The sequence below is a fragment of the Brachyistius frenatus genome, unplaced genomic scaffold (genome assembly GCF_029030835.1).
Source record: "Brachyistius frenatus isolate BFR_SWC_R1_liver_20210118 unplaced genomic scaffold, ASM2903083v1 Contig_29, whole genome shotgun sequence".
In the NCBI taxonomy this organism is placed as follows: Eukaryota; Metazoa; Chordata; class Actinopteri; family Embiotocidae; genus Brachyistius; species Brachyistius frenatus.
This window is the reverse complement of record NW_027210628.1, coordinates 185,469-207,028: the sequence shown is the minus strand read 5'-3', so window position 1 is coordinate 207,028 and position 21,560 is coordinate 185,469. Positions and strand designations below refer to the sequence as shown.

Below are 21,560 nucleotides of genomic sequence, written 5' to 3'. Positions count from 1 at the left end.
TACAACTAGTTCATTTGAACGCAAAGGGTCCCTCGGCCGCGCTTCTTTTATGTCCGGCAGCAACAACAACACCCGAGATAGTATCCATGCTAGTTTTTTTTTTTTTTTTTTTTTTTTTTTTTGCTAACATCCCTTACCAAGCTAACCGGGACCTAAATCACGTTTCCTGTGTGAACTTTCAAAATAAAGACGAAGCTTTTAACTGTGTTTTCTTGAGGCATTTAAAAAAAAAAAAAAAAACGTTCGTGGTTCGTGGGCTTTTATTTTGAAATCTAAAACCGGAAGTTGAGTAAGTAACGCGTCTGCCTTGAGAGCAGCCGACGGTCGTTAGTCGCTGGGGCACAACAACAGAGGAAGGCGCACGAGCTCTGACCAGATAAAGCCCAGTCGGTTTGAGATCCTGTTTTGAACCATTTACACAAACGGAAACCAACGTCCCTGCGCGAAGAGCCTCCGTCCGTCTCTTGTTTTGTTTGGTTTTTTTTTTTTGGTGTGTTGTGTGCGCGCCGCCGAGCTCTCGCTTTGTCCTTCTCGCCAGTCGCAGCTCGTCTTGTCGGTGGGTCCGCTGGTATTATTTATTTTTCAACTCGTTGAGGAATATGGCTCAGCATGGACATCATGTAGCCAGTTCCCAAAAAGCACTCATGCTGGAGATGAAAAGTCTCCAGGACGAACCGGTCGAGGGCTTCAAGATAACTTTGGTGGACGAGTCGGACATGTACAACTGGGAAGTGGCGATATTCGGACCTCCTAACACGCACTACGAGGGTGGTTATTTTAAGGTGAGTAGCTAGTGTTAGCTAGCGGTGGATCTATTGTTCTTCAGCGGGTTTAGTTTCGCCGACATTTAAAGGTATAAAGGGTTAAAACATTAAAACATTAAAACATTAAAACACAGCCTCCGTGTAACCGTTCACAACCACGGCAGGTAACAGTTACTAACGTTAACGTGGCTGATCCGCGCTTTACGTTTTCACGTTGCTGCGATAAAACGCAGCTCTTTGTTCAACTTTTAAATAAACTCTTAACTCTGATTTTTCTTTTTTATTTATTTATGTTTTTTTTAAGTTGGTTTTAGGGGTTAGTTTTTTGTAAGGCAGGCTGGTAGACACCGAAACTTTTTTTTTTTTTTTTTCTGTGGTAAATTTGTCCTACAAAGTCCAGAGTTACTTCTTTTTTTATGTTAACATGAAACACAAAAAAGGGCTGTTGGCGTTGCTCCTAAATAGCTCATCATCTGGCGAAGTAACGCAATCATTTCCCTTTGTGTTCGCTATTTCAGATCAACAGGGTTCAATAGGCTCTTTGTTTCAGATTTACTCACCCCATCATCTTTTTTTTTTTCTTTAGAAATGTACATAGACTCAGTCGCAGCTTGGACAACTTCTCGCAAGCTTTTAAATTTGTTTTCTTGCACCACTTCCTCCCCGGGGACTAAATATGTGTTGTGTTTTATGGATGTTGTTCCTGTTTCTGAGTGTTTGTGGCAGGCAGTTTACTCCACTAACTTATTAATGTCTCAACTGTGTTGGTCAAAAGATATTCTCCAGCGCATAACTCAAAAACTTGATCGTACCCAGGCTGTGACCCTTTGACCTGTTTATATTACTGGTTGTTGCTGCTGTTTTTGTCCTAAAAGTTGGAGCTACAGTTAGTGACTCACTGAAGTTCACACACCTACAGTGTAAAATACAATAGCCTCGCATTTGTTGGAGTAGCAGATGGTCTACTGTTGTTTTTGCCAAACCTAAGTAGATTGTGGAAAACAATCAACTTCAGAGTTTTCTAAACACTTGACGTGATTTTTTTTTTTTTTTTTCCAAGTCCTGTATTAATGCTTGTGTTCATCCAAAGAGCGCTTTGTCCAGCAAAGTCTAATGAACCCATAGTAGTTGTGCTTTGAAATTGGGCTTAGATGGGTATTTTACTATTCATCAGATAAAAGTTGATATGCCTTTACTCAAGGGGCATAATAGTCCTTTCTTATCGGAAAATAAAACAATAATTTTCTGTCTATGAGCTCGTTGATTAATCGTTGCTGGAAACGTAATCAAATTCTACTTGTTCTCTTTACAACAGCTTTTTGTCATCATGGGATCATAATGTGAAGTCCAGCGATTGTTGTTTACACACAACAGCAAAACCATATTGTAATCGGTAACGTCTCCCACTGTGATCACATAATCCAAGATATTATAACATGTCTAATATGTTTCTAAACCATCAGCTCGGCTGTATAATGCTTCCAGTTCTTGAAGTATGTTCATTTTTGATCTTGTTGAAGCCCGTGAACACGAGCGGAGGGCCGCGGCCAGACTCCCGTAGACGCTGCTCGGTGTATCTGTGTGGGTGCTGTGTACAGGATTCCTTTGTCGGACCAGGAATGCACAGCCTGACTGTGAAATCCACCGCATGGTTGTGACTCATTGTTCTGTGCTCGGTTTCCATCCAACCAGTTTGCCATATTCTAACAAAGAAGGAGTTAAAAAAAAAAAAAAAAAAAGACCACCAGACCCAAACAAACAAGCAGTTATGATGCGTTGCCGTGGCCTGTTCATCTGAAACAGGGAAGATACTGACGTCACACAAAACCTGGCTGAGTCAGGTACGAGTTTCACATGGGTGTTGCTCTGAGTCGCACCATGACGAACGCGTTATAACTGTAGGCACAGTGGACTGGGACATATTGACATGTCATTCAGACAGTATTAGAAAACTGTCCTGGATCCACAGTGCATACGTGAACACGGTAGCATATTATAATCAATTGACCGTAGACCTGTAGGTTTCACATGCTGCCCTTCACTCACTGTGTCTCTTCTGCTTTGTCATGTAAATAATCCCTGCAGGCTCTGAGCTTCTGATGATTGCTGGCAGAGGACCAGTTTGTCCCATAGACGACTATGGTCCTGGGACATGTAGAAAGCGGAGCAGCTGAGTTGGCTGCTCTCACAGTACAGACTTTCAAAAGACAGAAACTTAACTTTCTGTGTTGTTATTGTACACATTCAGTTTGTGATATTTATTAAGTTTATTTAATTGTACGCATGTTTAATTGGAGCTATAAATATAAAAGAAGAACATTCTAATGTGTAATTTCTGAGTATTCTTTTCTATATGTTTTAACTTAATTATAGAAAGACTGTATAGATTATGGACGACTATGATCGACGTAATTATGACCAAAACAATACAACTGTTAGTCCTTTTCTAGTAGGGCTAATGATTTTTTTTCCACGACTTTTTAATCCTCCCTCTGTCTGTTCTTCGTTTTTCTCTCTTTTCAAATTTGTTTTTTCTCATAGAAGAGATTTAAGTGTTTGTATGAAATAATACTCGCACTCTACACAGTTAAAAACACTCTACAGCAATAACAGTGATTGTTTTTTGGTTTTTTTATGTGTCACAAATGTATTTGCTGAGGAGCTCCTTGTTTGTGATTTGGATCTCCAGTCTGTCTCTTCAGGAATTTGCATTGTTTGCAAGTGCTTGCAGGTTTATCTGAATTAAATCATCCAGATGGAAGAATAGTCAAAGCTCTTTTTCTGCTTCTAATAATATAATCCAGAAGTGTTGTTATAACCTTGGTTCAGTTCAAGTCACTCCTCAATAAGCCAAAAGTAATTACTGTACTTTCCAAGGACCCCGGCAGTGTCCCTCCCCTAACGGACTCAACCAATAGGCTTTACCTTACATGGCATAAAGTACAGAAATGTCTTTTTGTTAGTGTGTTTGAAGCTGTGATTTAGTCTTGCTGCCTATTGCGTCAATAATTAATTGAATATCTACACAAAACTCTTTTAACACCAGCTACACAGACAAAAAAACAACAACACATCTTTACTTTTGCTGAAACTAAATAGACAAATCACCATTTGGTTAATGTTAAACTCTCAGTTTCTCAGTATTGGAAATGTTTGCATATTTGTACTTTTTATAAATATATTTATTGCATATTGCTGTTACCACCTGTAAAACTTAAAACACCCCATTCACATTGTTTTGTGTCTCCACGTTTGTTAGGCTATTATCATGTGACTAAAACAACAAGGACAGACATAAAGACTTGTGCAGGTCAACCGACTCCTCCTGGGATCCATGACTTTGCTTTCTCTGTGACTCCAGAAGGTGTCAGTTCATGTTTGGTGAGATTAGACCTCTTCCTGCTCTGTTTTGTGTCGTGTACGGCAGAAAGAGATTATGAGGTCATCTCCCTACGCCTTGCAGAGAAGTGTAGTACGGTGACACACAGAAGGAATCATGCTGCGCGTGTAGTAACACAGTAATAGTGTTTAGTGGAAGGAGCTGCAAACTGGATGGATGTCCGTATCATCTTTTGTTGCTTGATATTGTAACGTAAACTGTGAAATAAAATGCCCTCCATATCTCAGTCAAGTGCGTTTCTCGCCTGACAGACTACGTCTTCACAGCCGATATAAGAAAGAGGGGTGTTGCCTTTTGGTTTTGTCCCGGGCATGTGTGTCTGTTTTAGCTTTCTACAATCAGTTGACAGACACCCAGTCCTGTTGAGCAGCTGACTTTGTATGTGTGCCTGCCTGCCGTCTCGGGTGTATGCTGCATAATTTGTACGGACCCCATGTTAGCCTTGCGGTAGCAGTGGAAGGGAGGGCACAGGCAAGAGGACCCAACCCGGCTGGGCCGGGCCGGGCCGGGCGGGGCGGAGCGGAGCTGCCGGAGTCATGTTTCTCCCTCTGGCTGTGTCACAGAAACAAGAGCAGGGCAGAGGGGGAAGAAAAAAAAAGAGGGAATCCTGAAACAGCCAGATGAAGAGCAGGCCGAGCTCTTCCTTGCACTGGTCCCCTTTTGAAAGGAGAGCCTGCAGTGACCAGAGGTGAGACAGTTATAACTGTCCCCTGAAGCCAGTGTGTTCTTTTCCTCTTCCTCTTCCCTCTGTTTGGGCCACTAGTGCGGTAATCATACCTCCCCAAACATGGCTGTGGGCTGCTTGTTTGAAATGTACATGTGGTATGATCACCTAACAATCAGTTTGAAGCAAAACTCAAAGTTTTTAATCCTTTTTCTTTCTCCTCTTTGTCCTCTGGGTGTTCGGAGGGCTGAGATAATGAGGCAGGGGCCTGTTGGGTATGAACATGATAATCTCTGGGACCTGTGTGTGTCTGTGTTGTAGGCTAAGGAATTTCCACTACACAAGGACCTTTTTAGTCTGTGTGTGTGTGTGTGTGTGTGTGTGTGTGTGCGTGCGCGCGTGTGTGTGTGCGTGTGTGTGCGCGCGCGCGCGCGTGTGTGTGTGTGATCTGTAGAGACAGTAAAGGGGTGGACAGGGAGAACAGAATGATTTGTTCTGTTCAGGGTCTTTGCATTGACCTGGTTTACTTCTTGCTGTCATTTTCCACAGGGTGGGCGCGTTCTCCCTCTTATTCCTGTTCTCTCTTCAAGGCAGCATTTTAGGTCACAATCCAACACCGAATTTCATAGAAAGAGGAAACTGATCTTGCGTTCTGTATTCTCGGTAACAAGAGAAGTCTTTCATAAGATTTTCTCTCTCTCTCTCTCTCTTTTTTTTGCATGCTTGGCAGGAAATTGGCTGCACTTCATGTCTGCTGCTCAAATGAGATGTTCAGAATGAGTCACCTTTTGACCATGGACGCTGTTAATTCTGCGCTCGGCCCAATTACGAGGCATGATGTGCATGCCAGCAGTAGCATGTTGGGGCAAATACAAATTTGCTCTTTGGGATGGGCTGAGATCTCTTTGAAGCTGCTGTATGTGACGAGAGAGAGCGAGGGAGCTACAGTAAAGGCTAAAGCTACCGTTGTGCTTAACACATTGATCATTACACCCCGCAAACTGTCTATAATATCTTTTAATACTCACATTTGAGGCACACTGGATTCAGCTGTCAAAAAATACAACCTACTGGAGTTGCAATGGAAGAGATCATATTCATGAAGCAATGGCGGAGGCTCTTTCACAGTTTCCTGCAGAACATCTCGTCCCTGTGCTCCCACGTTGATGGGTTTCCAGTCGACACGAAGCCTCCAGCTCGTCCTTATTGCATCTTCACAGCGTTGCGCCCCACGTCACAGGAAATGGGAGTTGCCCTTTCAGCCAAAACAACGTCGAAGAGCACCACGCGACAGCAGCAATGGCTTGACTTTTGGCGCGTGATGCCGTGCTTTAAGGGCGGTGGCGGCAAGCATCAACTCTGCCTAATAAATCAGAACGTATTAAGGACAGGAAAACCGATCAAGATCGATAAAATGATCTCTGGAAACTCAAAAGAGAAAGCTGATACGGGCCCTCTGAGACCGCGCTGCATCGGCGTCGCTCTTCTTCCACCTCCCTTCTTGTGTTTCTTCTTTTCTTGTCTGCTTGGTGCTGATGAGATGGGAGACAAGCTGCTCACAGCTGCAGAGCAAATGAGCCAACCAAGCAGCCCGTCTGTGTTAAGGCCAACTCCACTTCTTTAGATTAGATTAGATTAGATTAGACTTTATTAATCCCACAGTGGGGAAAATGTAGCCGTCACAGCAGCATGTACACGGTATGAACAAATTTACAAATACGCATATCCGTCTGTCCATCCTCTCCTCCATCTCTTGATGGACAGTCTGCTGTCACCTGGGCAGGTCGGGTGCTTCCATCCTCCTGATTATTCATCTATAGCTGGAGCTGCTAACGTGTTACAGCAGGAGAACAGTTTCAAGCCTCCTTTTAAGCTGCATTGGGAAATTGCGCTCTTACCGTCTTACGGGGATCAATGCTCGTGCTTTACCCTTAATGCATATCTATTCAACTTTATTTATATGGCGCCATTTGACAACACAGGTTATTTCATGGCACTTAACACATTAACGTCCTTACAGCAAGACTTTACAATAGTATACAGAGAAACACAACAATTCAACAATTCCCACATAAGCTAGGAGGGAAAAAAAACCCTCTTCTTTAAGGGAGAAAAACCTCCAACAGAGGGAAGAAAAAAACTCCCTCTTAACAGGAAGAAACCTCCGACAGAACCAGGCTCGGAGGTGGGCTCCACCCTCCTGCAGGATTGTGATGAATGAGGCTGTTTTACGGCTGATGTTGATGCACAGGCCTCCCGGCAACAAGCTGAAAAGTGAGATATGGGATTCATTTTTATTCAGATATTTACAATTAAACGATTTGTCTACTTATTGAGAGGCAGAGGACTTTCCTGAGTTATTCTGATTAATACTCCACAGCTCGAGTATAACTTTTCTTGCACGTCTGATCACCTTTTGGTATCCAACGTATCTACAAAAAAATAAACAAACAGATTTAGATGAAGATCGTTGGACAAATTGCTCTTTGCCAACAGTGGCGAGATACATTTTGATTGTGCTATTAGCTTATTTATTGTTTTTTATTATCCAAAGACATCCAGGACTTAAGCAGCTTTTTAAAGAGTTTTTGATTCACAAAACTATCTTATTTATTCGTTTTGGAAAATCAAACGGAAAAATGTAACCCTTTAACCACTGACATTTAAGCTTCATATTAATCCGCATGCCCTCTCGTTCTTTTTTGCAACATTTGAAATTGGACCAAACGTTTTCTGAAAGTAATGCCTAATGATGAGAGCGAGTGTGATTTATTTAAAACATCCTCCGTAGCTGTCGGTTCATTTAGTGGGCGGTGGACGTGAAGCGGAAGGAGTTGCGGCCGGAGAGCCAATTTTCCCAAATATACGAGCCGAGAGGATCCAGTGGGTAGATATGATCTTAACGCTTACATTGTTGTGGAAGAAAACCCAAGTACTCACTGTTGCTGCGTAGCTTCCCACCACCCTCCCGCACCATCCCCCACCCTCCCCCACCCCGTGGCTGGCTGCTATGTGTTGCAATGCTGCCAGCCTGTAATGTGTATACTGTTGGCTTGAACCCTGCACTCTGACGGGCCGCCAGCTTTCTGGCAGAGGCCGTCAAACCAGGGGATTTAGTGTTTTTTTTTGTGTGTTTTTGTGTTTTTTTTTGTTTTTTTCTTTCTTCCTTCCTGTTCTCTCAAGACTGTGTCAGTGTTTCCTCTCCGCTCTGGTTTTATACGCTTGGAACAGGTTTGTTCTGTTGGTTACGAGTCAGGATCGCTTTATATAGAACCACAAATGCTGATTTGATCTTATAATGTAGGTCAGGACATACTGACACGCAGCTCAATGACAACAGAGCCTTGAAGCCGGTAGATTCTGTGACTAATAGCAGGTCGCAGTTTTACTGTTTTTTCGCTGATAGACGTGTTTGTTGCATAAACTCTGGTTAAGTTATGCAGTGCAGTCAAAGAGGGCTAAAAGCTTAAAATATTATATAGAGGCCAACCCCTTTTATTCCAAGTGAAATCCCCCTTTCCTCCTCCTCCTCCACCACCACCACCTCCCTGCTCCCATGCAGCCGAGTCCCGCCCCCGCTCGTCAGTTCTCTGTGGTGAGGACCAGCTGACCATGCCGAATCAGCAAATATGTGTGTGTGCGCGTGCGTGCGTGTGTCTGTGTGTGTGTGTGTGTGTGTGTGTGTGTGTGTGTGTGTGTGTGTGTGTGTGTGGGGGGGGGGGGGGTGTTTCAGTGTGAGGACATATAATAGCAGAGCATGGGTGTGAGTAGTGGATTGTCTTGGGTTGCAGTGACAGCTGGAGAGGACAAACACAATGTCTTTACACCACCAACCAACCTCCACCCCGCCACGGCCACCGGTGTTTCTCTGAGCTCCACGCTCTCTGCAGCTGAATGCACTGCGGGCCTCCATCCCTCCCTTCCTCCACACCATATTACATTACACCGTCATTAGCTGCTCCATGCTCAGCCACCTCAGTCGGGTCTGCAGTGACTCTACAGCTTCTATTTATAGGTTTCTCTCAATCACTAATGAAGCTGATCAGAACGATTGTGGAGATCTTCATTCTGCTTGTTGACACCAGTGCTGCAAATACAGGTCTTTGTTCAGCTTCCAGAATGAAGTCCTCTTCCTTGCCAGCTGTGTGTGTGTACGTGTGTACGTGTGTACGTGTGTGTGTGTGTGTGTGAGAGAGTGTGTGTGTGTGTGAAGACTACGTTAAGTGAGAGTGAGGACAGGATTCAGATTGAGGTCAGGGCAAATGTTTGGGTTTGACATTTCCTTGCGATGGTTAAGCAGGTTGACAACGCATTAATTCTTTGAACGTCCCGACAGCCACACAGACACGTGCCCGTGTGTGTCAGTAGTTTAAGCAGCCACGTACGTGGATCCTCTACGCACTTTCAGAAAATGACACCAAGAGTGGGTTTAAATTAAATGCATCTGCCTCGCTGCTGCTGGAGGAATCAGGTCGTCGTCGTTGGTCTAACAGGTTCCCAAACAGCCATACTTTTAAGCGAAGTAGTTATGGCTTTTCTGTAGGTGAAGAAGAAGAAGAAGCGTAAATATACGGCGTGCCACGTTGCTGATGCACGTCTTCTCTCACCCAAAGGCTCGCATCAAGTTTCCTGTCGACTACCCGTACTCCCCACCGGCTTTCCGTTTCCTCACCAAAATGTGGCACCCCAACATCTATGAGGTGAGTTTGAAACAGTGCGTCAGAAAACATGTAGTATGTAACAGAAACATTACACGACTCCACGTCCAAGTTTATATGTCTTTTTTTTTTTTTTTTTTTGAAAGTTTAAAAGTTTTTATTTGTTCAGGATAAACTGTGAAAGTATCCCAGCCTTATATTTAGATTTTAAGTGTAACTTGCGTGTCGGTGCGTCCTGTAGAACGGGGATGTTTGTATCTCTATCCTGCATCCACCGGTGGACGACCCACAGAGCGGCGAGTTGCCTTCAGAGAGGTGGAACCCGACGCAGAACGTCAGGTACTCGCCGGCTGCTTCTTTTTCCCTCTCTCTCTTCTTTCGTTGCTCACTCTTTGTTTTTTTTTTTGTTTGTTTTTTTACTTTGACCTGATTAAAACACCAAACTTTTTCCATTCTTGGCAATGATTGGACTGTGCAGGCTTTTCGTCCCTTTTTCATTAGATGTCACATAACTGATGTATTTCTGATGTGTCCACATCCCCCCCCCCCCACACACACCCCTACTTGTTTCATTGTCCGCCAATCAGCACAGACGAACGGCTTCACGTGGCATCATAAAATAAAATAAGCATTACCAGACTCACATTTATCAGTTTATAACTCCTGACTGAAAGGTTTTAGTTTAAATTGCTGCTGTCCGAGCAGTAAGTTGTTGGACTGATGTATTTACCAGCTTGTGTTATGACAGTCAGCCCTTCAGATATTTACTTGACACATTCATATGTCCAACCCCTGCAGCGTTCCCATTCTCCCCCTGTCTCCTTAAGCTTTCCCTTTTTCTTTTATTTTTTTTTTTAATGCATCATACACAAACTCTGATAACTGAATGTAAGTGTATCCACAATAATGGGCCCTCTGCTGCCCCGCAGCTGATTATCACAAAAGCAGAAACGGTCCCACGTTGTGGCCCAAAGGAGAGAGACGAGCTGGTGGGAGATCACACGCCATGAAAACAAGACAGTCGTTCGGCGGGGGGGGGGGGCCTTTTTCTCAACTGCCAAACCAACGTGCTGCCGTTGAAATGCATCAAACATGATGTCTAATTCGTGCTCCTGTTATTTCAGATATTTACGCGACAAAGATTGAATTGTTCCATCCTGCCAGATTTTCTCTATTCTCTGTTTCTCCTCAGCTCAGACTGAATCTCTCACAGCTGAGAAGAAGTGTGCCTTCAGTAATGGGGCCTCTGCAGCCCTCCAGCATTACATATTACAAGGGCCTCATATTTTCCCAAGAGGACAGCAGTACAAGATGTACTTCATTACACCCTCTATGTGATCAATCTCTTGTTCAGTCCTACTCATTTATTTATTCATGTAAAAAATAATGAGTAGCACTATTGTCTGTTAATGTCTCTAATGAGCAGCTTGAATGAATGGATGTTCAGGGGTGTAACCTTCACACCCCCCCCCCGCCCCCGTGTCTCTCTTTTTGTCCATGTGACTCTCCTTCTGTCTCTGTTCACGTCTTTGTCCCGCACTCTCAATGTTTCTTGTCTCATCTTACCTTCCTCCTTGCTTCTCGACGCCCACGCTTCTCCTCATCCTGTATTGCTTTCCTCTATTTTAATCCCTCTCCTTCTTTTTCCCCTCGTCTGTCGGCCTCCCCTCTCAGGACCATCCTGCTCAGTGTGATCTCTCTGCTGAATGAACCCAACACATTTTCCCCAGCCAACGTGGACGCGTCCGTCATGTACCGCAAGTGGAGGGACAGCAAGGGCAAGGACAGAGAGTACATCGAGATCATCAGGTACCCGGAGCAAAAAACACACACACACACACACACACACACACACACACACACACACACACACACACACACACACACACACAGCATTCTTCACACTTCAAACAGACACTTGTCAGGCTAGCAGAGACTTGGAGTACCATCACTAAAGGTTTTGTTTTCCTTTTCATGTCACAGGAAGCAGGTGCTGGCTACCAAAGCTGACGCAGAGCGGGACGGCGTCAAGGTTCCCGTGACGTTGGACGAGTACTGCGTCCGCACCCAAGTCCCGCCCACAGACGACGGCTCCAACCTCTTGTACGACGACTACTATGATGACGAGGAGCTCGAGGACGACGACGACGAGGACGAGAACGAAGACTGTTGCTATGACGAGGACGACTCGGGCACGGAGGACTCCTGACCTTGCCTCCCTGTGACGTCACCCACCGCCACCTCCCTCGACCCCTGACCAGTTCTTGTTCTCACACACACACACACACACACACACACACAAAATACACACACACAAATACACACCTCCCTCTTCTGTCGTGGACTGAACATTAAATGCCCCCCCTTGCGCCCCCCCTCCGAGTCCTCACTTTCCCCTGGCCCCTCTGTCAATCTTCTGTCACATGTGCAGTCACAGCACGCACACTAAAATCTGATGCATTGAAGAAAAGAAAGTTGTTTTTATTTTGTTTCTGACATGTTTACTTTGGTTTTATCATTTGTCTAAGTCGAGGTTACACACACACACACACACACACACACACACACACACACACACACACACACACACACACACACACACACACACACACACACACACACACACACAGAGCACTAGAACTTGCATTAATACTTTGAGATTTGACTTCCTGCTTCTGTTCATCAGCACTGATAACTGAAAATGAATTCCCCAAAAACGACCTATTTCTTCCACCATCTTTGAGCGTAACAAAGCTCTCGTAATCGCCAGGTTTCTTTTTTTCTTTTTTTTCTTTTTTTTAAACGTGGCTGAAGAGTAGTGGCGCCTTTTTGTGATCTCATCCACAGGCTGGAATGTAACGTCACAGATCAGATCAGTGTCAAGCAGGAAGAGAGCGTTTTCAAAGGAAGCTAATTTAGGCAAATTGGCAAACTGTGTGCATGTGTGTTTCAAAAAGCTGAGTCATTTCCGCCTCTGAGCCGCGCGTGTGTTTGTGTGTGTGTGTGTGTGTGTGTGTGTGTGTGTGTGTGTGTGCGCGCGAGTGCGTGCGTGTGTGTGTGAGACCTCCGGTTAACGGGCCGTTTGAAGCCCTGCCATGCTTCACCTCTGACCTTTCAAGCCCCCGGGGGCCCGTGCTGCTCCAAACAGGGAAGTCAAAAAGCCGTTCACACTCCCTTGTGCCTTCCCTCACTCCTCGATATCCCAGATCCGAATGACTGACGGGGGCCGACCGGAGAAAGCAAAACCCCTGCCAGCCGCTCGCGCAGCGGCGGCGGAGGGAGATATTCAGGCTCAGAGTGTCCCCACCTTCACGTCTCAGGTGGGGACACCGCACCGCGCAAACAGCGCCGTCCTGACAGCGCAAGTTTCGACTTTTAAGAAAAAAAAAAAAAAAAAGTTTTTTTATTCATAGCAGCACCTGTCAGATGTGTTCGGGGTGCGAGTGAGAAAGGTAAGATTCAACAGCTGAACTAAAGAATAGAATGTAGATCAGAATCCCGCAAACGTCCTCGGCCGACTGCCACGCAGCCTTCACCGTACAAGCACGTGCTCCCGGTGGCCTGGGTGCATTAAGAAACAGCTCGCTGAGCCCGCTGCTGCTCGTGAAATCCAATGTACTGTATTTACAACAACAACAACAAAACAACCTATGCAGTCAGTGCTTGAACTTACTTAAATATGCAGTGCTTTAAACGTGGCAGTGAAGCTGAGCCTTGCGACAGTCTTGACCTGAACTCCAGCTCGAGTTTCACAAACCGGCTGCGTTGTCTGAGGGCTGTGGAGCGACTGCGTCCTCGGTTGGAGGAGGACACGTCGTCTGTCTTTTGTGCTTGTTGGTGGTTTGTGACTCGAACTCCAGAGTAGCACAAGTCTCCACGGCTCGCCCCCTAGCGGTGGCTGTGTGAACAAGCCCCCCCCCTCCCTCCCCCCCCTCCTCCTCCTCCTCCTCCTCCTCCTCTCCCCTCCACCACCACTCCTGATCCTGAAACGCTAAACTGGGGCTGCAGCCATCTTGACTCACCTGAATCAATGAGGCCCGTTACCTCAGAGGAGATCAGGTAGCAGCGCTGAGGGATTCGGAGGAATGAAAATGGTGTGGTGAATATATAGACTTGATGGAGGAGGTTTGTTTTCAGTCTGCCTTCTCCTAACTGCCAGGCGTGATCTGTCGCACACTCAAAAAGACACATTACAACCACCCAACAGTATTTCCAATGAAATTGTTACTGTCATAATGTTTCCGTTGTGCGTGCGTGTGCGTGTGAATATTCGCTGATCGTTTTTAAGATGTGCTGAAAAGCGTGGAGAAGAAGCGCAAAAGGGGGAAGGTACTGGGACAGGGTTTATCTTTGAGCATGACCAGGAGAATGCGGTTCTTCACTCCCATGCTGTTATGATGTGTTTGTGGTTTTAGATCTGCTGCAGGGGTTGGGATTATGTCCAAGATAAAAAAAATAAATTAATAAAAATAAGGTCCTCTAACAAAATTTTATCTAAAACTGTTGCATTGTTGAATGGGCTGAGGTTGTTTTTTGTTTTTTTTGGCTTCTTTTCTGTTATGATGTAATATTTTTATTTCCAAATTGTGGTGTGAGCTGCAATGTCTTCTATCTTGTATGTATTAAGAATATTGACTTGATTGTTAAAAAAAAAAAAGAAAAGAAAAAACAGGGTCGTTCATGGAGAAACGAATAAACTAATGTACCAACTGATGACACGCGAATTAACACGACAGAAAAGTTGTACAGAACCAAATTGACACGCCGCACAGAAATAGGATCTAAACATGAATGCTCCACAATGAGTTTTAAAGCCTCAATAATTGACGAATTTCTGTTACATGTCCAATGATTGAAACCCCCCCCCCTCCACCCCCCCCCCCGCTTTGATGTTTGGAAGAATGGGATTTCATTTATTTTGTCAGACTACTGTTTTATCGTCTTTCCTCCCCACTCGCAGCCCCAGTTCTCTGAGCTCTGATTGGTGGCAGCATCACTGAGGGAAAAACCCAGCAGTTTAGAAAACGGCAAGAACCTCAGGAAAAAAAAACAACAACAACAACCAACAAACAAATCCTTTTTCGGACCGAGTGAACCTGATCCCGGAGAGTCTCGCTTTTTGGCTTCAAAGGACTGTTTACAATCTCTACCTTGATATGCACATGTGGATATTTTGACGATCACTTGATGTTTTTTTTTTTTTTTTTCTTGTTTATATTTTCTTTTTTTCTTATGGTTTGTAAATCTATTTAAAATCTGAAATAAAGCTCTTTATTAGATGTCGGCTTAATTTTTTTTTTTTTTTTTTAAACCTAGATTTGAACATGTAGTCTGTTTGAGATTTAATGGTCTTACTGGCTTCTACCTTTTCTGTGTTCTCTTCTAGACACTGAAATGCCATGAATGAATGAAACTCAGGGTTAGCTCTGAGAGGTCAGACTCCAGTCCTTCCTTTTCACTTCCACTGAGCACTTTTTTTTTTTTTTTTTGAAGCCTTTTATTGGAGTTAAAGTGTGAGGAAAGCGAATGATGAGGTGTGTACCCAGTTGTCACCCTGTTACACTGTTACTCTGGAGACTAAAGGATTTCCTGATGTTTTCTCTGTTTACAAGAGGGAGTTAAGGACATGACTTTAATAAATGGTCGTGGTTTCTTTTTCTTTGTCTTCTGTTTCCTTCTTTCTTGTAGGAAATCTGAATCTTGGAGGACACTGAGGTAAGATGTTTCTCTGTTCTGAGGTCTGTTGTTAATTGAGCCGTGCTTTGTATTAATCAAACGCAAAGGATTCCTCTCGTATTTTCTTTGAACATTTTATGAAAAATATTTTAAAAAATGGTGTTCAGCTTCAGCGGGTCTGCACAACTGGTAATGTTAAAGCCCGTGTGCCCAAACAAAGTATTACAATTGATGATTAATCAATACTTCCAGTCATTTGTCAAGTAAATGTGACAAACTTTTTCTGCCCGATTTGCTATATTTAAATTTTTGGGGCATTTTGAAGGTTTCGTTTTGTGATTATCAAGTAACTCCTCACTGTTTTTCTTTGGTGAACACATTTCTGATTCCTAGTGCGTGAAATACTGACATTTTACCACGGCCTCACATGGACGCACATACCGTGGCCCTCGGCGTCTAATGTGAGGCGCACGCGGTGCTTTACGTTTAGTCCCCAAAGACAATGTGATTAGGGTTCGGAAAGAAAAAAAATCGTGGTTTGGGTCACTGAAAAGAAATCCACGTTGAGCTTTGCGTCGTCATTGACTCGAGCGTGGCTCTCCCAGATCAAAGTCCTGAGTTTGTTCCGTCCGACCACCCCGACCTTTTCCCTGTACAGAGTTCACCCCCTTTCTACTTTGTCACGTGACCTTTTTTTTTAGCCTGCCTCGTCATGTTGAACAGCACGAGGCACCTTCTGCATACTTCTCTGATGCTAACAGCTGTGACTAAATGGCAGTATTTGACACTTTAGGAATGAGAACAGTCTGGATGGTCCACATACTGAAGGGGGACTGGTTGAGGGGGGTACTGGTTGAAGGGGGACTGGTTGAAGGGGGGACTGGTTGAAGGGGGACTGGTTGAAGGGGGACTGATCTTTACTCATCACCAGCAGTACTACGAAGCATATGAAAACTGTCGCGTTGTCTTGTGCAGCTCTAGAGGAGCTTTGATTGAAAACTTTGGTGCAGTGACTTCTTTAAGTCATTTCTATAGTATGTAAAGACATGTCTGCTTACCAGACAGGAGGATTTAATTAAAGACTATCAAACTGCCGTTGGAGATTCATGGGAAGTAAAAGTCAAGACTATCTCAGCCTCTACTGCAACAATATTTTATCTTTTTAAACCTGTCACTAGTTCCCCACCTTTAATTGTTCATATCATACTGACAGACAACTTGTTTGGATTATATGCAGACTCTTCACTGACAGAGTTCACAATTAATGTGTGGAAATCTTGGTATCCAGTAACGCAGTGTTTTGCACTGAGTTATGGAAAGAGAATAACTCGGTGTGGAGAAAGAGGACTTCAGTCTGATAGAAAACAGGAGAGCAAATAGCAAATACCGGGAAAAAAGCAATCTGTTGCATTATTGCAGTTTACCTGGATGCTACTCTGACCCTATAGAGCCCAGAACATACCAGTTGATAAATAATAATAACAATTAGAGTGATTCACATATGATATAGGTGACTTATAAAGCAGTTCAAGCCTGTCCCAGGCTTCCTGATGTAGCTGCCTCATACAGTATTTGCTCGCCTTTCAGTGGTGTAATATGTCTCGGATCATGTAGCTCATATTTAGCAGGACATCTTTCAATGCCAAATGAACTGTTTCTCCATTATTTACCGAGCGTCTCAGGGGTCAGTGGACTGCATGTTTAATACAACAGATGCTGTTGCTCATACTATAAAACTTACAAGATGTCTTATGCTGTTCTTGAAAGGATTCCACAGAATTCAATTTGAGCAGACTTGAACAGACCATAAACGTGTTGTTGACAGTGAAGTGCACGTACGCTGCCTGGATGAAACATGGTCTGTTTGTGCAGCTTTATTGAAGACAGAAAAGGAGGTTTTGTTTCACTTGCAGATCCAACTTATTGGACAACACAGACATTTTTCTAGAAAGTAATAAAGCTTCTTGTCACTTTTTTTTTTTTTTGCTGACAGGTGCATTTCAGAAGGAATGTGATCTTGCACAAACACTGAGGTAAGAAAGTATTTATCTCTGAGGGACTGCACAAGCACAACATTTTTCTTAATGGAGACAAATTTGCTTATGGGAGCGCTCTTATCTAAAATTCTCTGTTTTAGGGAAAATTACAACACTATTTTTTGTGTTAAATTAACTGCACCGCATTTTAATTCATGAAGGGGCAGTCCCACATTCAGTCACATCTAGAGGACTTTTTCTGTGATGTGTTGAAAGTGAGTGAGGAGGGTGCGTGAGGAGATCTGTACCCTGCAGTCACCCTCATCATTGGGGTGGTGGAGACTTGAAGGATTTCCTAATGCTCAACTGAAACTTTTTTTTCCCCCCCCTCCCAAGAGTTCATTGTGTTTCTGCTTCATACCTCTAGAGGGCAGCAACAGCTTGTTTCTTATTTGATATGTTTGTCAGTGGTCCTCAAACTCCTGAGTAACCACACAGATATCAGATGTACGAGTCCAAACAATATCTTTTTGTGGTTATCCAATAGTATAAATCTATTAAAGGACCTTTCCCCTGTTTTCTCAGCTCACATCTCTGTGGTCCTGCAGTCCACATAAGCTGGAGCCCCGAATGTTTCTCTTGCCTTTGTTGTCTTCCCCTGAAAAATACAGAAATATAAGGTACTATGGGCCACATACAGTCTTCCACCTTTTCATTTCAAAGTGTCTCCTCAGGTCATCTCCACTCTGACTCTGTGAAATGGGATGCCAGTATAGCTCATATGTGTTATGGGGGGGGGGGGGGGGATTGATCCAATTCGTCAGTGTATGAGATGTCTCCAAGGCAACAGAAGTTGTGTAAAGGGTGGGAACAGGTTGGCAGGAAGGAAGAAAAGACGGATGGCAGCAATAAGAGGGAGAGAGGTAAAAATAGACCACACACACACACACACACACACACACACACACACACACACACACACACACACACACACACACACACACACACACACACACACACACACACACACACACACACACACACAGACAGACAGTGCTGAAGGAACAAGTGAGCAAACCTGGAGAGACACTGGACTTCCCGCTTCTCCTTCCTGCCTTTCCAGGAAGCCAATCGGACGTCAGCAGGGAAGATGCTGTGCCGCATTGTGGCAACACTTTCTGGGTTTTGTCCTTTAAAGTGATTTTTTTTCACATATAATTGCCTCACACACCCCCTTGTGTGTGGCAACATGTGTCGGTCCACGCAGGGAACAAGCAAGCACAGCCACATGGACTCAGATCTTTATTATTAAGAGAATGTACCTAAGTCCATTCAGGTTCGTCACATTTTCGGACAGACAGAGTCGTAGGGATCGGCCGTTTGCTGAGAGCAGAACAGACACATTAACCTTTTCTCAGAGGACATTCAGATGCTCGTGTAGCCTATTGATCTTGTTATTTAGTAGAAGAAGCTGTTAGCAGTGTGAGCCTGGTGTTGTGCACAAAGTGATGTGACATTCAGATATTTCCCAGCAGATATTGTTTCAGTTTTAATAAGCTTTTATTAAAAAAAAAAAAAAATTGGATCTTAATTTGTGTTGAACTGTTGAACATCCAAATATGAAATAATGAATTAGATGATAGGCAGAAATTATGATAATTGGTTAATCATTTTCAAGACCGGTAGCTTAAATAATCACTAATTTAAACTTCTCTTCAATTGCTTTGTTTTTTGACTAATTATTTTAGTAAATGTTTTTATGCAGTTTGGTTGAGGCACAGAAACATAAATAACAGTTTAAAGCACCGATACAGAGAATGTGGATAAAATAATAAAATACATACATTCATTTTCACCCGAAACTAAGTCATAATGTAAAGACCCAATGTCAGTATCCATCCACTTCTGTTTTCAAATTTTCACATCTTTGGGTTTTGGGTTTTAGACCAAACAAAACATTAAAGCATTTCAGCTTTGGGATAATTGTGAGTTTTTAAATCACTGTTTACTGGCATTTTCTGTGTTAAAAACGTAATCAATTTGCTCCCCAAAAAAAACGAAATCAGTAGATAACATAATTGTCCATTGTCTCGTCTTTTCCTTGAAGAGGTTGAGTGTCTGACGGGTGCCGAGTGAGCTGGCTTCAGGTGAGACACCGGCAGTGGGTGATGGTATAAAATGTGCCTCTGCAATGTTAAATGTTAAGTGGCTCCTTTCACAGGTTGATTACGTCAGACAAAGGCCTCCGCACGCAAGACGTGTAATTATCTCCACTCAGCTCGTATGGCCAACATGGTTGACATGCCATACTGTCCTGATGCGTGTCCTCGTCGCTCTAGGCTGAACTGTAACGTCCAGGGAGCTTCGTCCTCCTACAGACATGCTGGTCTACGTGGATTGGTAAATATTACACATCGTCATGCACTTTTTGTTGCAGTGTCCTTAAATTTCAAGATCGGTCCTATACGAATGGAATTTTATTTAAATGTATGTGTCCGAGGGTATGCATCTATATATTTGGATGCATGGATGCATACTATTCTGATTTAAAGAAGCAGTGTGTAGGATTTAGTGGCATTTGGTGGTGATGTTGCAGACAGGAACTAATTGAACACCCTCACCCAAGCGTGTCAGAGTTTGTATGTTCTGGGCTTCGGTAGAAAGATTGCAGTGTGCTCTGTGAAAGAGGCGTCACTGCCCCATCTGTACTGGAAACCCAATTTGTTCAACGCATGTTTTCTTAGGATGGTGAAGGCGTGACCCGGCCGACTGTGCCTGTCATTAGCTCATCCAGTTTTAATCGGGTTTCAGGTGTGGATCAGGTAACCACGACAGGACCCGCTCTCGGTGTAAATATGACGGTGTCATTGGAAGGAATTCTTTGTTTCAGATCATTAGATACAAATGAAAACACAATTATTAACATTATATTCTATTTCTGCCAATAGATCCCCCGTAAATCCTACACAGAAACTTTAAAGTCCCTGTAAACCTTGAAAGATGTGTGTGTAGCAGCCACTTTTTAGAGTTTGTAGCTTCTTTGCGGCAATGTGCATATTTGAAGAATCGTCTACATTCGAACAGCTATATCGGCCAATGTGAACACGTATACGGAGTTTGACTCATTCATTTCATTCAATGAAGGACACTAAAACAGTCGACATACAACAGAATAACATAAATTCGAACAAAGTCTTTACTACATTTGAGTCTGGATAGATGTAAACTGCACTTTAGTTGTTTGACAGACATACGAGGCAGTTATTCCAGTTTCTTCTGCCTTTTTATTGAGAAATACTTAAAACTTGACACTAACAAGATTAGATGGGCTTTAACAGGGGCTGACATTTAAATAGAAGTTACATCCAGCAGCTCATTCACTATAAAGCTCTACCTGATTTGCTGCGCGAGCTCACAATTAGCTGTGACAACACGATCCAAAACAATAAAGCTCATTTTCCATCAGTGAGGCAGAGACAGGCAGAGTTGACACCTATTCCAGGTCTATTCACAATTGATGACTTGTTTGTAAAGCTGCTGTCACTGTCAACAGACACTGATTCTCTCAGCAGCTGAAATCTGCACATTTCTATGTTCCTCCCTGTGAAATCGATGCAGAGTTATACATACTGATCTCTATTAAAGCATGCTTATCTCATTCCTCGGCAGGCACTTGACTCAAAACCAGGCAATCTGAAAACATAAAGTGCCTTTTATCCTGCACATAATGAAATCAGTGGGGCCCATCCTCTTTTAGACAAATGTATATTTATTGCCAGAGCAAAGTTTCCAGGGAAACCAAATGGTCAGTTTAAACTTGATGCAGACAGACAGGAAAAAAAAAAAAAAATGCTGCTTTTAAAGTGAACTGGACAGTTGCATGTGCTCCATATTGTAATGTCTGCTCAGCGGCATTAGCTTTTTCTGGTCAAATATAGGATCAGTCTTAAATACAATTATTTACTGTCACTCAAAAGCTCAGTGCTACGTGCAAAAAACAAAACCTGGCCCTTTGAATGGGGCTTGAGCTGACAAAGTGTCACGTATCTCTCAGATTTGAAAGATTTTCATGAGCTTGGTTTGTGATGCAATTGAGTGAAAACTAAAAAAAACCTTTTTTGTCGTGAGGAGAGATAGACCAGGTACAACTGACTGTAATGCCTGTAATGATCGAAACCCATATGGAAAAACTGTGCTTTTACTGATAACAGCTCAAGTATTCACATAACAGATCATGGTTTTCATGCAACGGTGACTGCTGGGTAAACAACCTGTAAGAGTCCTCTGCCTTTCAGATGCAACCAGTGTGTCTCCAGCTGGTTCTACTGGGAAACGCACAGTTTGATCTTATTGGCCAGCTGCAGCTCTATGTCGCCTATAAAACGCACGACAGACTCTCCGGAGCTGAGACCGTCTGAGGGC

At 43.5% G+C, this 21,560-nt stretch overlaps 1 protein-coding gene across 1 annotated transcript; it reads left to right on the top strand.

Moving 5' to 3' along the window:
• The first annotated feature begins 335 nt into the window (after window positions 1–335).
• On the top strand, window positions 336–12,494 carry cdc34a (cell division cycle 34 homolog (S. cerevisiae) a). Its single transcript, XM_069698962.1, has 5 exons — window positions 336–782; window positions 9,442–9,528; window positions 9,728–9,825; window positions 11,161–11,295; window positions 11,470–12,494. The coding sequence occupies exons 1-5, from the start codon at window positions 600–602 to the stop codon at window positions 11,693–11,695; spliced, it is 729 nt and encodes a 242-aa protein (XP_069555063.1). The 5' UTR covers window positions 336–599; the 3' UTR covers window positions 11,696–12,494.
• Window positions 12,495–21,560: the final 9,066 nt, after the last annotated feature.